This window comes from Tachypleus tridentatus, chromosome 6 (assembly GCF_004210375.1).
Source record: "Tachypleus tridentatus isolate NWPU-2018 chromosome 6, ASM421037v1, whole genome shotgun sequence".
NCBI classification, from domain to species: domain Eukaryota; kingdom Metazoa; phylum Arthropoda; class Merostomata; order Xiphosura; family Limulidae; genus Tachypleus; species Tachypleus tridentatus.
Window position 1 is genome coordinate 19180742 of NC_134830.1, and position 15962 is coordinate 19196703.

At 31.6% G+C, this 15962-nt stretch overlaps 1 protein-coding gene across 4 annotated transcripts in view; it reads left to right on the top strand.

The window, feature by feature from the left end:
* The window catches only part of LOC143252042 (TAF6-like RNA polymerase II p300/CBP-associated factor-associated factor 65 kDa subunit 6L), a 64379-nt gene extending 49433 nt beyond the window's left edge, over positions 1–14946 (top strand). For all 4 annotated transcript variants that reach the window (XM_076503592.1, XM_076503590.1, XM_076503593.1 and 1 more), the window contains 4 exons: positions 2888–3012; positions 5577–5709; positions 10117–10245; positions 14008–14946. In XM_076503592.1, the coding sequence (XP_076359707.1) occupies positions 2888–3012; positions 5577–5709; positions 10117–10245; positions 14008–14925 (1305 nt within the window). In that variant the 3' untranslated portion in view covers positions 14926–14946. The remainder of the gene's footprint in view (positions 1–2887; positions 3013–5576; positions 5710–10116; positions 10246–14007) is intronic.
* Positions 14947–15962: the final 1016 nt, after the last annotated feature.

Consider the following 15962-nt stretch of genomic DNA (forward strand, 5'->3'; position numbering starts at 1 on the left):
TTTTGTGGTTACAAGGTCAGTCGCGTATACTGATCCCATTTTGAGTTAGAGAAAATAACATACAAACTGTCAAGTTTTACTGTAACAAATTTATTTATGAGGTCTTAGGGATTACACATCTGAGAGTTTTGAGATAAGAAAAAGTATTTTTAATTTTAACAAATTAATGAACAAATTGTTATTTTATTTTATTTCAGAAATACTTCACTAAAAAAAATATTTTTTTCTATGTTAAAGAATTGTAATATGAAGTGAAATTCTGCCAGATTTTGTAAAGATATATACATTGTATTAAATGTAAGAAGTATTAAATCTAAAAAGAATTTAAATGAGTACAAAGAGGTCACATGGTCAGTCATGTAGACTGACTGTGTTGAAAGGGGTAAGAAGAAATTGTAGTTTTTAGCTAGAAATCAATATTGACAAAGAATGTTGTTGGTTAAAGACATTTTGAAAAGTAGTTTTTCTAAGTCACTAATCAATTGTCAGTTTTTGCCTTTTTTTTAATTTATAGCTGGAAGTGGTTATCACTGCAATTTTCAAAGAAATATCTTGATGAATATCAGTCACATTTGTGCATAAAATCAACTTTCTGGTCAACAGTACAAAAAAATAATAATAAAAATTCTAAAAATAAATGTATTTTGTTTTTTCTCCTCTTAAAACTGTTTCCCAACAAAATTTTGGGAGTTTTCCAATCTAAGTAATGATGAAAATATTGAATCAAATCATATAAATATTTTAAAGCAGAAACTAGGTAATAAACAGTAAATATATAGCATTTGATTTGTTCACAGAGTGTGGTTGTGTAGTAAAACACTGGATTTCTGAGCTAGCAAATTGGGTTAGATCCATGAAGTACCATAAAATATTTCTTACATTTTAAGCTGTAGTTACATTATAAGAATGCTAGTTTAGCCCTTAGCACTTCCGGTGAGGGGTAGAGTACTGCTGAATAAGTGCCTCCTCTTTTGTCTGGAAGTTAAAATTAGGGACAAATGGGAGATAACTTTAATTGTGTTGATGTAACTATAAACTAAAAACATAAATCCAAGTATTTCCACCATGATTATAAAAACAAATTGAGGGATGTAAGTGTGCTATTCCAGTCCAGTGATTGTAAATGAAAGATGGTATTTCATGAAAGCAGTTAAAGAATATATATGGATTAGAATAAATATCAATTTTTATTCAGTACTTACCCTTTGCTGTCCTTTGTGTATCTTGTAACAAGGATGTTATAATTTTTTGGATGATTTTGGTTGGCTTCACTGTTGGGGAGTTTATTTGTATTTAATAGAAATCCTTTCTATATTGGATTTGGGTCAAGGCTAACATGTGTCATGTTCTGGAGTTGGTGTGGTTTTAGATTGACCTCTGATTTCTTGCTATTGAGGTGTTGATGGTATGATCTTCATTCTACCCCCAAGTGGATGTCAGTTCCCAGTGGCATGGGTATTACATGTAGTAGACTTGTTGAGCATACTCTGTTATCCCTAGCCACTGTATGTGTAGGGAACATCCAGGGATTGACTTACTTATATGTATTTCATGGTTCACTATCTTACGTTACTTTTCTCTTCCACTTGGATGTACTCCTCTTTACCTCCTTTAATTTCTACACACTTTATGGATGGGCAAAGAGTATAATCTGGTCAGAAATGATGTGGTTGCCTTTAAAAGATTTTTGGATCTAACTTTCTCATTTCCAGGGGTATTGTTTGGATGCTTTTGGGGTATACTTCTGTCATTCCCTTACACTGTTCTCTCCATCTAATTGTGTGGGATTTTAGCTACATCAGAAGTTATAATTTTCTTATACTGAAAATATATTTGTGATAGATACTTCCCTCGCTCACACTTCCCACAATTCCTCCAGTGCTTAAAAAAGCATCTATCAAATTTTGAAGTGATAGTTTGGTAGAGGCATATAGAGTGAGTCACGTGTCAAGTGAGTGTCATGCTTCTTTTGGTAGAAAAGTGACACATGAATATTAGTATTAAAGACATGTTAGAATATGGGACCAGAAGGATTGTGGCGTGCATAAAGAAAACGTTTGCGTATAGAGGGCAGCACTAGACAAAACTAACTAATCTTGTGAGAAGAAGGAGGTACCAGTTGGGAATATAATTTCACTGTAGGAAAATCATAATTTCAGTTCTTTCTTTCTTCACATTTAAGATGTGTGAAGTGATCACAGCCAAATTTTGCTGCATGATCATAAAATGATGTATTACAAGTTTAGTGTTGCAAGTAATAATACGTAATCTGATTTAATGGTCATGTTACTTAGCTAAATATGGCACTACTATTTAAGCTTCAGTAATTAGATTTGATCATCATTTTCCTAAGATAATTTTCCATTAATCTGTTAAAAGAGTCATAATACAGTATAATTTACTGTTCTTACCACATTTGTTCATTTACAGATGTCAAAAATAGAATTACATGATTGAACAATAAGAGAGATCTAAAACTGATTATTTATTATGTATCTTAAGTTAATTATGTGTATGCTTTTAAAAGAAGTACAAATCACATAAAAGTCTGAATTGTGATTAAACACATACATATTCAATGCATTAATTAATTTAAAATCAAAAGCGTATCCTTATGGAGCTAAAAATGTTATAAAAAAGTGGTATATTCTATTTAGCATTCCTTTTCTACTCATTACTTGTATATTTTCTGCCTTCTAACCATGCCGTAACTTACTTATATGAATTAAAAGAAAAAACAATATACATTTTATGGATACAAAACTAGGAAAGATGTAAATAAATCAGTGTATATTTGTAACTTCAGTATACTGGTAAGTGTGTGTTTAAGTAAGTTCCCATATTTTTGTTCTGTATTTTTTGTAATCTGATGTGATATTTTCTACAGCTTCATTTGCTAGTGGAAGCAGTGTTGTATTGTATTTTAGAACCTCTAGCTGCATCTATCAATCCCATCAATGATCACTGGACTCTTAGAGACACTGCAGCCCAGTTATTAGCTCGAATCATAAGGTAAGACATTAGTTATTGCTAAAAACCTTTCATTTAAGCTAGTGTATTAAGTTACAATTTACAATATAAACTGAATGAAAGAATGATAGAAATTATTTTTTATATTTGGACATATTAGTGCTGAAGTTAGGAAAGTTCATCTACATAATTTACATTTATACAGAAGATTGACAGTTCTTGTAAAAGTGTAAAAGAATATAATAGTTTTACACATCATTGTGTCATAGAGAACTTGTGCAAATTAATTTTTTAAACCATTCTTTATAAAACAATAGTAATATTTAAATTATACTTAGATATATATATAAAAATATGAAAAGTGTTTATATGGACAAGACAGAAGTGACATTAGGGAATAGAGGCTCATTGAAGCTAACATATAATAATTACCATTTATGTTTAAGGAGACCAAATTTGTGATTTGTTGTTCATTTGAATGACAATTTTTCCGTGTATTTATAGGCATTATGTTCACATAAATTATGCAGTTACATTTTGATATTCAGTACAATTTATTACTAAAATATCATTAAAGGATACAAAGTAGAAAAATGACAAGGGAAAAAACCAATACATGATAAAGTAAATGAATCTGTTATGTTTCACAATTATCAAAGCTGTATACAGATCTCATAATGTGTACGGCAAAGTATAATTTTTATGTATCTGTTCTAGTTTTCCACTGTAATTGGTAAACATAAAATTTAAGTTTTTATGTATGTTCTTCTGGAGTTTTCCACTGTTATAGGTAAATATAAAAGTGAGTTTTAATGTATCTGCTGTAGGTTTTTACAATAATAATAATAATTTGAATAAAGTTTAGGCATCTTGCAGTACATTACATCGTCTATTTATTCTGCAGTGCTTCAATGTAATATGGTATAATTATCTATGTTTATTATTTTAAAATTCACCTAGTCAACCAACAATTGAATGAAAAATTTCCTATTTCCTATAGGTGAATCAAAAAATAAAGATAACATAGGCTTTTTTTGATAAGCAATTCTATTTTTTAGAAAGAAACATAGAGTATTACACATGTAGCTGTGAGCATCCTACCAAAGTGGGATGAACATTTTGTTATACTCAAAATTTGACAGAGTGTCTGATCAGTGTGAATAATGTTTTAACAGTAAAAGCTAAGGAGCGTATAATTAGTGGTAATAGTTTTGTTGATATATTTTTTAAAACACTGTAAAATATGCTATACATGTTTACAGTTAAAATTTAAATAGCTATTGTATAAAACAAAAAATCATTGCTACTTTTCAGTATTTCAGAATAATAATTGAACAACCTTAGTATTGAAGTTATCAGTTTAGAAGGTATTTAATAGAATACAAGTAGTTTAATGTGTGCTTCAAAACATAATGATAATTTATTTTTTGCTTTTAAAATACTGTTTATATTTCTTTCATTTCAGTATGATTCCAGTTGATGTATTACATTAAGGTTTATAACTAATATTAACACTCCTACGAAAAGACGTTTCTAGTCCTGATTTCTCCAAGCCCGTTCCCCTGGCTGTGGTTTCGCTAGATAGTAGATAGGGACAGTGGGAATCTTGTTAATCCATTCATTAATGGATTTAAATGGCAATTTCATTTAAATACAAAATTATTAGCCTAATATTAATAACCTTTTAAGTTGCTCTGGGGCCTATTAGGTCCCACTTTTCGTAGGAGTGTTAAAATATCTTATATTGTTTTGATGTCAAATAAATTATGCAGTACACTAGTAGTTGTTCATTGCTGCATGATATATGTTGTAAGAAAAAAAATGTTTCTAAAATTTGCTAAAGTAAACCTGGTAAATGGTTAACTAAAACTGATAGTACCAACTATGGTAGTGTAACCTTTGCAGCTCTTGGGCTTGGAATTTTGCTGCTTACTATGTATGTTAGGATTGATGTTGAGACAGTAAATATACATTGTAAGTATTTGTTTATATATGCACAGTATTGAAATATCGCAAAGATAATGCCTACAAGTAGTTCCCTAATAGTAAAGTGGAAAGTCTTAAGATTTACAACACTAAAGCCAGGAGTTTAAACCAGTAGAAACAACCATCAAGTGAGTTTATATTATATAGTAGTGAAATGTAGTAGAGATAATGCTGACAAACATCCAATAGTGAAGTGTAGTAGAAATAATGTTATAAGTAAATGATGCAGCTCCCTGAAACCTACATAATTAATGACCACTAAGTACTAAAATATGAATATTTCAAGTTTGAAAAAACAAAACTGTACATTGATATCTGTTATTGAAAGCTTGTTTGATGAAAATTGGTTAAGAAAAGTGATAATACAATCCACTTGTTGTCATAACTTGTAAATGTAAATGTTTAAATTGAGTGGGTATCAAGAATTTTGTTTGCATGAATTATTAAAATGTTTAAATTAAAGTTGTATTTGCAATTTTATGTTGAAGTGTGTAAATCAGAATATTTAATATTGTAAACTAATTTCCATTATTATACTGTTTATATATATATATATAAATAAAAAAAATTAACCATCATGTAAGAATAGTAACATCTGTGGATGTTGATATTTGTTATAGAGAGTGGTCTACACCTGTGAATAACTTGAAAGACGAAGTACTATCAACCTTGGAAGATTCCTTCAAGGACTTAACAAAACCATTTTGTTCTCACTATGGAGCAGTAGTAGCTGTTGCTGCTCTTGGTATTAAGGTGAGAATAGTTTTGTTTCTTCTATAAAACTGACAGTTTAGTTATTAATTAAGCTCAGAAAGGCATACATTCTTTTAAAGTCTTGTTCTGTATTGAAGGATATCAGTTATTTACAAATCAAGTATAATATTGTGTTTCTGGTTTGATGAATTTGTCTGTGTTTTGAGAAATATAATTGTATGTTTGGTAACTTTTTTGTGTGGGTCAAACTTTAAAACTAATTTCAGTTTGGATTGTTAAATTTGCTTTTTAGAAATATGTTGTGATTCAAGAAATGTTTTTGTTTTACAATTATTGAAAGCTCTACAACCTTTTGGTTTTTCTTTGTTTAAATGTGACTCAACATTTAGAGAAAAAAATTGTGCATTTTTCAGTCTTGTGTCTGTATGAAAGTTACAAACAAAACCATCTTTGCAAATCTGGACATTCATAAGAACAGTTGTATACTTATATTTCTTACCATGGAATTTTAGTTGTTTGTTGAAATGTTATTTTGAACAATGATTCAGGTCTGTTAATTTTCTTGTATTTTATTGCATTCAAGTAGCATGAGTGGTGTAACTGAATACATCAGTACATTGTTTTGTAGCATGGGTGGTGTAACTGATTACATCAATACGTTGATTCTGTAGCACGAGTGGTGCAACTGATTACATCAATACACTGATTCTGTATCACGAGTGGTGTAACTGATTACATCAGTACATTGATTCTGTATCACGAGTGATGTAACTGATTACATCAGTACATTGATTCTGTAGCACGAGTGGTGTAACTGTATACATCAGTACATTGATGTAGCACGCGAGTGGTGTAACTGATTACATCAATACATTGATTCTGTAGCACGAGTGGTGTAACTGATTACATCAGTACATTGATTCTGTAGCACGAGTGGTGTAACTGATTACATCAATACATTGATTCTGTAGCACGAGTGGTGTAACTGATTACATCAGTACATTGATTCTGTATCACGAGTGGTGTAACTGATTACATCAATACATTGATTCTGTAGCACGAGTGGTGTAACTGATTACATCAATACATTGATTCTGTAGCACGAGTGGTGTAACTGATTACATCAGTACATTGATTCTGTATCACGAGTGGTGTAACTGATTACATCAGTACATTGATTCTGTATCACGAGTGGTGTAACTGGTTACATCAATACATTGATTCTGTATCACGAGTGGTGTAACTGGTTACATCAATACATTGATTCTGTATCACGAGTGGTGTAACTGATTACATCAATACACTGATTCTGTATCACGAGTGGTGCAACTGATTACATCAATACATTGATTCTGTATCACGGGTGGTGTAACTGATTACATCAGTACATTGATTCTGTATCACGAGTGGTGTAACTGATTACATCAGTACATTGATTCTGTAGCACGAGTGGTGTAACTGATTACATCAGTACATTGATTCTGTAGCACAGTGGTGTAACTGATTACATCAATACATTGATTCTGTATCACGAGTGGTGTAACTGATTACATCAGTACATTGATTCTGTAGCACGAGTGGTGTAACTGATTACATCAGTACATTGATTCTGTAGCACGAGTGGTGTAACTGATTACATCAGTACATTGATTCTGTAGCACGAGTGGTGTAACTGATTACATCAGTACATTGATTCTGTATCACGAGTGGTGTAACTGATTACATCAATACATTGATTCTGTACCACGACTGATTACATCAGTACATTGATTCTGTAGCACGTAACTGATTAACTGATTACATCAGTACATTGATTCTGTAGCACGGTGGTGTAACTGATTACATCAGTACATTGATTCTGTACCACGAGTGGTGTAACTGATTACATCAGTACATTGATTCTGTATTTACATCAGTACATCAGTACATTGATTCTGTAGCACGAGTGGTGTAACTGATTACATCAGTACATTGATTCTGTAGCACGAGTGGTGTAACTGATTACATCAGTACATTGATTCTGTAGCACGAGTGGTGTAACTGATTACATCAGTACATTGATTCTGTAGCACGAGTGGTGTAACTGATTACATCAGTACATTGATTCTGTAGCACGAGTGGTGTAACTGATTACATCAGTACATTGATTCTGTAGCACAAGTGGTGTAACTGATTACATCAGTACATTGATTCTGTAGCACGAGTGGTGTAACTGATTACATCAGTACATTGATTCTGTAGCACGAGTGGTGTAACTGATTACATCAGTACATTGATTCTGTAGCACGAGTGGTGTAACTGATTACATCAGTACATTGATTCTGTAGCACGAAAGTGGTGTAACTGATTACATCAGTACATTGATTCTGTAGCACGAGTGGTGTAACTGATTACATCAGTACATTGATTCTGTAGCACGAAAGTGGTGTAACTGATTACATCAGTACATTGATTCTGTAGCACGAGTGGTGTAACTGATTACATCAGTACATTGATTCTGTAGCACGAGTGGTGTAACTGATTACATCAGTACATTGATTCTGTAGCACGAGTGGTGTAACTGATTACATCAATACATTGATTCTGTAGCACGAGTGGTGTAACTGATTACATCAATACATTGATTCTGTAGCACGAGTGGTGTAACTGATTACATCAGTACATTGATTCTGTAGCACGAGTGGTGTAACTGATTACATCAGTACATTGATTCTGTAGCACGAGTGGTGTAACTGATTACATCAGTACATTGATTCTGTAGCACGAGTGGTGTAACTGATTACATCAGTACATTGATTCTGTAGCACGAGTGGTGTAACTGATTACATCAGTACATTGATTCTGTAGCACGAGTGGTGTAACTGATTACATCAATACATTGATTCTGTAGCACGAGTGGTGTAACTGATTACATCAATACATTGATTCTGTAGCACGAGTGGTGTAACTGATTACATCAATACATTGATTCTGTAGCACGAGTGGTGTAACTGATTACATCAGTACATTGATTCTGTAGCACGAGTGGTGTAACTGATTACATCAGTACATTGATTCTGTAGCACGAGTGGTGTAACTGATTACATCAGTACATTGATTCTGTAGCACGAGTGGTGTAACTGATTACATCAGTACATTGATTCTGTAGCACGAGTGGTGTAACTGATTACATCAGTACATTGATTCTGTAGCACGAGTGGTGTAACTGATTACATCAGTACATTGATTCTGTAGCACGAGTGGTGTAACTGATTACATCAGTACATTGATTCTGTAGCACGAGTGGTGTAACTGATTACATCAGTACATTGATTCTGTAGCACGAGTGGTGTAACTGATTACATCACTACATTGATTCTGTAGCACGAGTGGTGTAACTGATTACATCAGTACATTGATTCTGTAGCACGAGTGGTGTAACTGATTACATCAGTACATTGATTCTGTAGCAGGAGTGATGTAACTGATTACATCAATACATTGATTCTGTAGCACGAGTGGTGTAACTGATTACATCAATACATTGATTCTGTAGCACGAGTGGGGTAACTGATTACATCAATACATTGATTCTGTAGCACGAGTGGGGTAACTGATTACATCAATACATTGATTCTGTAGCACGAGTGGTGTAACTGATTACATCAATACATTGATTCTGTAGCACGAGTGGTGTAACTGATTACATCAGTACATTGATTCTGTAGCACGTGTGGTGTAACTGATTACATCAGTACATTGATTCTGTAGCACGAGTGGTGTAACTGATTACATCAATACATTGATTCTGTAGCACGAGTGGTGTAACTGATTACATCAATACATTGATTCTGTAGCACGGGTGGTGTAACTGATTACATCAATACATTGATTCTGTAGCACGGGTGGTGTAACTGATTACATCAATACATTGATTCTGTAGCATGAGTGATGTAACTGATTACATCAATACATTGATTCTGTAGCACGAGTGGTGTAACTGATTACATCAATACATTGATTCTGTAGCACGAGTGGTGTAACTGATTACATCAATACATTGATTCTGTAGCACGAGTGGTGTAACTGATTACATCAATACACTGATTCTTGGGTTAATTTAAAATGAACTTATTATTTAATAAAGTCATGTGATTTATAGTAGTTTGTAAATGTTTGTAGCAAGTTCAAAAAATAAAGTAATCAAACATGTTCAATGTTTTGAGGTAAATGAACCCTGTTTATCATTATACATGAGATGCCATGGATCCAACTAAATATTATCACAATGTATAGAACCAACTTTAATTTCCAACTAGCAATCATGTAAAGTATTTCTAAACCCAACAAAATTTGTTTTAATTTTTAGAATATGTAAATCTTTGTAGCGTATAAAATAATGCACTGAACCTTTTTTTTTAGTATCTTGTGTAGAAGTAATTGGTTTATTTTGTATCATATATACAGTCAATAAGAGAGAGAATCTATCCACATCTGGCATATTACTGGCCTCACCTTACAACTGCTTTAGAAGATTGCACATACATCAGTGCCCAAGTCAAAGCTGATGCTCAGAAAGTTCATGGGACACTGTTGGTAAGCTGTTTATATAGTTCATATGTTAGAATTTCTTTTTTTTTTTAAACTGGTAAAAATTACAGGAGAAGATCATTATATATAAATCCTAAAGGTTAGAAAAAATATGGAACATACATTTACTGTGGATAAGTTATTTACTAATCCACACATGACTTCAAGACAGTCGAGTATGGATAACTCGGAACAGGAAATGAGGTAATAATTACTGACCACAAAACACCTGTACTAACAGTGGGTGTCAGAGAATGTGTATATAAATTGTTAACAGATACTGAAAAGTCATTAGGGTGATTTATGCTACAGCTATGTCAAATCACATTGTTTCAAAATATAGGTGCATGGAAATATAAGTATCATGAAAACATGAAGTTTTTTTGTACAGTAAAGTAACACATGTTCTACATATTTTGTACATTTTATAAGAAAGTCATTAATTTGAGTAAAATAATTATTTATGTAAAGGTAAAGATACAGTATCCCATTCTGATTATCCAACTTGTATAATTGATTATGACATACACAGTAATTGATAGTTTATTGTACATCTATTGCATGTCCATTCTTACTTTTAATTGTAATGTAATAGGCTTGTTGTTGATGGTCATTCAGTACTGTTGACAAAAATGATTAAAGCGTGATCTACAAATGGCCTTCAAAATGTAGAAAAGTTATGAAAATAAATAATATTTGGATATTTTTTTCAGAAACTTTTGTGTATTATTACTATTATTATTATATTCCATGTTTCTGGCTTTTCATGATTTAGACCTAGAATCTTCACAAATCCCCATCAACAGTTTCTCTGCATTTTGTTTTCACTTAATGTCTATCTTTGAAACCTCATGGCAATGTCTATATGTGATTGATGAATGTTACATGTTGCAGCTTTTGAATTCAGTGTATTATGTTAAGAAATCTGTGTCATCATATATTATGTTTTTAAGTATTTGTTGGCATTATTCTTTACAGTAGGTGTGTGTGACTTATTGGTGGTAAATGCCAAAAATAACCAAACAGCACACAATCTACTTATTTTAAAGTAATATATTAAAAATGAGTCAAACATTTGTAAAAAAATTATTACACTATTGGTTATCACAGTTGTATCTAGAGCTTTAAGTAATTGTCTCTTTTCCTTAAAAGTTCACACAGGTGGGTTCAGTAACTTTATAGCACCCATTAACAAGGTTCATTTTTCTCCTCTGTTTCCATTATTATGATACAAGCTGTGAAACTCACTTTAGAAAGTGCCTGTTATGGCTAAAGTCACACACTTTCCAGTGTCATTTTTACTTTCATTGTCATGAACTTACCAGCAATAATTTGGTCATCTATGTGTATGTACATGTATATATTGCTTGAATGAGGCCTAGAACCTTTTACAAACTACAATACATTATGATGTTACGATTCTCAGTAAAACAATGAAAAAACTTAGATGGTTGTTGTAACATGACACAAATTCACAACAGTTGAACTATGCAACAAATAATTTGCGAACAGTTATGTAAGCAAACTTGCCATGACTGTCACTTCTAAAATAACTTTAATGCTCACATGATATAAACTAAATATTAAACTTAAAATAAATGAATGATCATATATATCCAACAAAAAGTTTTAATCAAGAACATTGTGTTGTGATTGAAATACAATTAAGTTTGAGAAAGTATGATACAAGCTGATATGGATACTTGCTTTATTTTGTATGAACAAGTGGAAGTTAGCATAGTTTTTGATAACATTTGTGAGCTAGTCTATTCTTCAGTTACACAACAAAGGTATAGTTTACAGAACTTGTGTTTTTTGTGCTAGGCAATATTTTAGAAATAAAATTATTCAACAAATAACTTAATTTCTTAATTGTCATGCTGTATTCAGCTTGTTTGAAGTTTCTTCACCCAGTAAGTTTTCAGGGACTCATTGCTTAGTTTCCTATGTTTCAAATGATCTTAAGGTATCTTAATAATCAAATCATGGATATATGTTAAACCAAAAGCAATTTATTAATTCTCTTAATAAAATAGTACATTTTCCTGTGCCTGTAGTAAGGCCAGCTTCTTTGGTGGTTTCAGTATTTTTACATCTGGCTTCTAGGCCATCTGTTCTGAATATTTTCAAATTGTGATATCAAAATAATATCTGGAAGACAATAATGGCTTCCTGAAATGAAGGAGCTATTGCCAATAATGAAGCAATGAAAATAAATCCATAGCAATATACAAGCTAAAAATGATTTTGTACTTAAATGATTTAAAACAACACTTGTGTAAAATACCTATTTACAATTAAAAAGAAACAATGCTAAAAATCATTTCATAATAATTGTTATTAAAAATATGAACTTGCCCTAAAAATATATTTTATACATGTTTTGGTGTCCTATGACCCCATGTTAAAGAGTAGCAGTGGTCATGGTTGGACTTACATACCCACATAATCATTTACTTACCAACACCTTGTTTACAGCATTATCTGGACTTGTATACCCTCATAATCATTTACTTACCAACACCTTGTTTACAGTATTATCTGGACTTGTATACCCTCATAATCATTCACTTACCAACACCTTGTTTACAGCATTATCTGGACTTGTATACCCTTATAATCATTTACTTACCAACACCTTGTTTACAGCATTATCTGGACTTGTATACCCTCATAATCATTTACTTACCAACACCTTGTTTACAGCATTACCTGGTCCAGGAATAAAAATAATAAAGTAGTGGGCAGATATTTTGTAACTCTGGATAGTTTAAACCTAGTTGATATTATTTGTATATAAATGATTATGTGGGTATGTAAGTCCCAAACATGCCTTTATCTCCAGTTCTGAAGATGGTGTCATAGGACACTGAAACATATGTTGATTGTTTTTTTTTAAATGGAAAGTTACTGTTGTTAATAACTATTTATTGTGTAATGGTTTTAACTTTGTATTCCTTTTAATTGTAAATAGACTTTGTACTTTATGTAGAGAGTTTAAAGGATATGATGCAAAGTAGAATTTTCCAGTTTAGATGGAAGGATGTCAGGTCTTGTTTATTGAAACTAGGATTTAATAAAGGCTAAATGTGTTAACATTTTCAAAAGAAAATTAACTTGTTTGCTGCCACCAATAGTATTAATAATTTCTAATATATTGCCATTCAAGAGGTAATGAGGAACAGTCACAGTGTCACAAACTTGTATGCCACAAGAGAAATTTGGCTTTGAAACATACTTACTGGTGTGATGCAGTCCATAATTAAAAGTTTGTTGTGACCCACTGGTAGGGGCACATGGTGGTGAATGTGTTAAAGTAATTTCACCATTGGGTTTCAATATCTTGCATTGTATCTTTTTTTATCATTTTAATTTTTGAAAATAAAACATATCAAATGTTTTTGCACAGAACAAAAGTAATAAAAAATGTTTATTTTGATGTGCTTATTTGTGTTTTTTTGGAGGGGGGAAGTTTTCATATGTACACAAATCTAAGACCAAAGAGAACACAAAGATATAACTAAATATTGTAATTTATTGTATTTACAAGAATTTTTATTTGTTTTCTGTTGGTGAGTTATAAGCCTATTGAATTCAACTGTTTTAAACTCAGGTGTTTAATTCTAATATTTCAACTGGTATTTAGTTTGTAGGATAATGAATAAAACTTTATGGAGAAGCAAACAACATTTTGTAAAGACTGTTTTAATACACAAGTTGTAAAGTTATGATGTATGTTTTTAATGCTACAATTTAACAATTTTTTAGGGTATATCAGAATTGATCTTGCTTGATCAGAGAAGAAAATTTTTGGATGAAAGTAACAGAAATCCATCACTTCCAGATCTAAATGAAGAAAGTTCTTTTGAGTTTAGACAAGACGATGTACTAAGGGATAATTATAGCTTGGAAGTACTCCAAATGTCTACAAAATCAAAGCATTCATTAGGTATTAAGCAAGAACCTGAGGATGTAAAGATTTCAGAATATAAAAAATGTACAGCTAATCCTTTGTCTGCCATGTATTCAGAATTGTACGAATATTTTGGTGATTCTCTGGCTATACGTCTTCCCATCGTGGCAATGGATGGAATTTACCAAGAGAAGTGTGTTCCTGAAGTCAGTGTTTTTTCCACTTCAGAGTTGCTTCAGAGTGGAGAAGAAATGTTAGAAACGTTTTATGAAAAGGATGAGGAGATGAGAAGCAATAATAGCATTGAAGATGACAACTCGTATGATGATAGAGACTACAACTCTGCCATGAGTGATGATCATGAAGCAGATCCTGTAGATCTTCAGATCAAAAGCACTATCAGTGATCCAACACTTGGTATCAAACTTACAATTGCTAAGCTTCGTAGAAATAAGCCTGTTAAAGAAGAGCCAAAAACTAAGCTTAAAAAGATAACAATAAGAACCTCAAAAGAACCTCCACAACAGGAACCAGTTTTTGATTACACACCACTTACTATATCAGATCCTTTCATTGAGTTTTGTTTTGAAGGCAGTTCTCCTGTTCCTAAGAACCAGCTAAAAAGAAAAAGATTGCAGAATCCTGATAATACAGGCTTTACACCCTCAGCAAATGTGGGAAAAATGAAATTGAAAGGAAAAATGAAGAAACCTAGCATGAAAAATACCAAGAGGAGAATTTATAGTACTGGAAATCTGGAAATATCTTTGTAAATAAAAGAGGTTTCTTTATAAGTTTGATATTTATTTTTAATATGTGTAAATGGTTCCAAATATTTCTTCATAATCCACATAAATGGTAGGATTTTTAATTACTTTAAAGATTACATTGGAGTTCAAAGCAAGGCATGGGTAGTAAAACCATGCCTTGAAGTCTGGTGTTCATAAGATAAGTTTTCCTGAATCTCAGACAAGGTGTAATACATTTCTTCTAATTTTAATACATTAATTATTGATGATATCAGTATACAATTCAATTTTTTAATGATTTATAGTTAGTTAAATATAAAAAAAAATTTCATTGAAGTATTGAAAAAATGTATAATAGCCGCAAGAATTTTACCAATTATGGAAAACTAATTTTTAGTGTTAAAAACTTTTGCATCGTTATTCAAAATGTAAATAATTTCGAACTCCACATATGGTGTTGGTTTTTGTGAACCACATATGTATACGTATGTTATGAAATCTTCTGGACATGTTTCAGTAACAGGAAAATATGTACAGAACTGATATATTGTCACGTTACTCCTAGCAGCTACAAAGTACTTTGAAGATAAACTCATCTGGTACATGTATCATCGTTTTTTGTTTGCTAATTCATCTATAAATGATTTTAACAGTACCACACGCTCGTAATATAAAACTTTCAAATTCACACAGTGATTGTAACAAAATATATTTTCTATACCCATTACTTAATTTATTACCACCAGGAGTGTAATAATAAGATTATTTGTATTTGATAATGTTCATAAACTGTGAAAACGACTGTTTTTAATGACTTGTTACAAAGCGAATTTGTTTTGCACGTTTATTATGCAGATTAATGAATTGTTCCAGATGGATTATGCTAATTTACTGATACAGTATACTTCGCATTTTTGTATACCTAGAAATTTGTTAAAAATTAAATAATATAAATTACTGCATAACGAAGAAGTAAATCCCAGGTGTTTATGTACTGTAATTGTGCAGAGAAGATTGTATATGTAACACTTCTCGTGACCAGTGTTATAGTCATTTTCAGG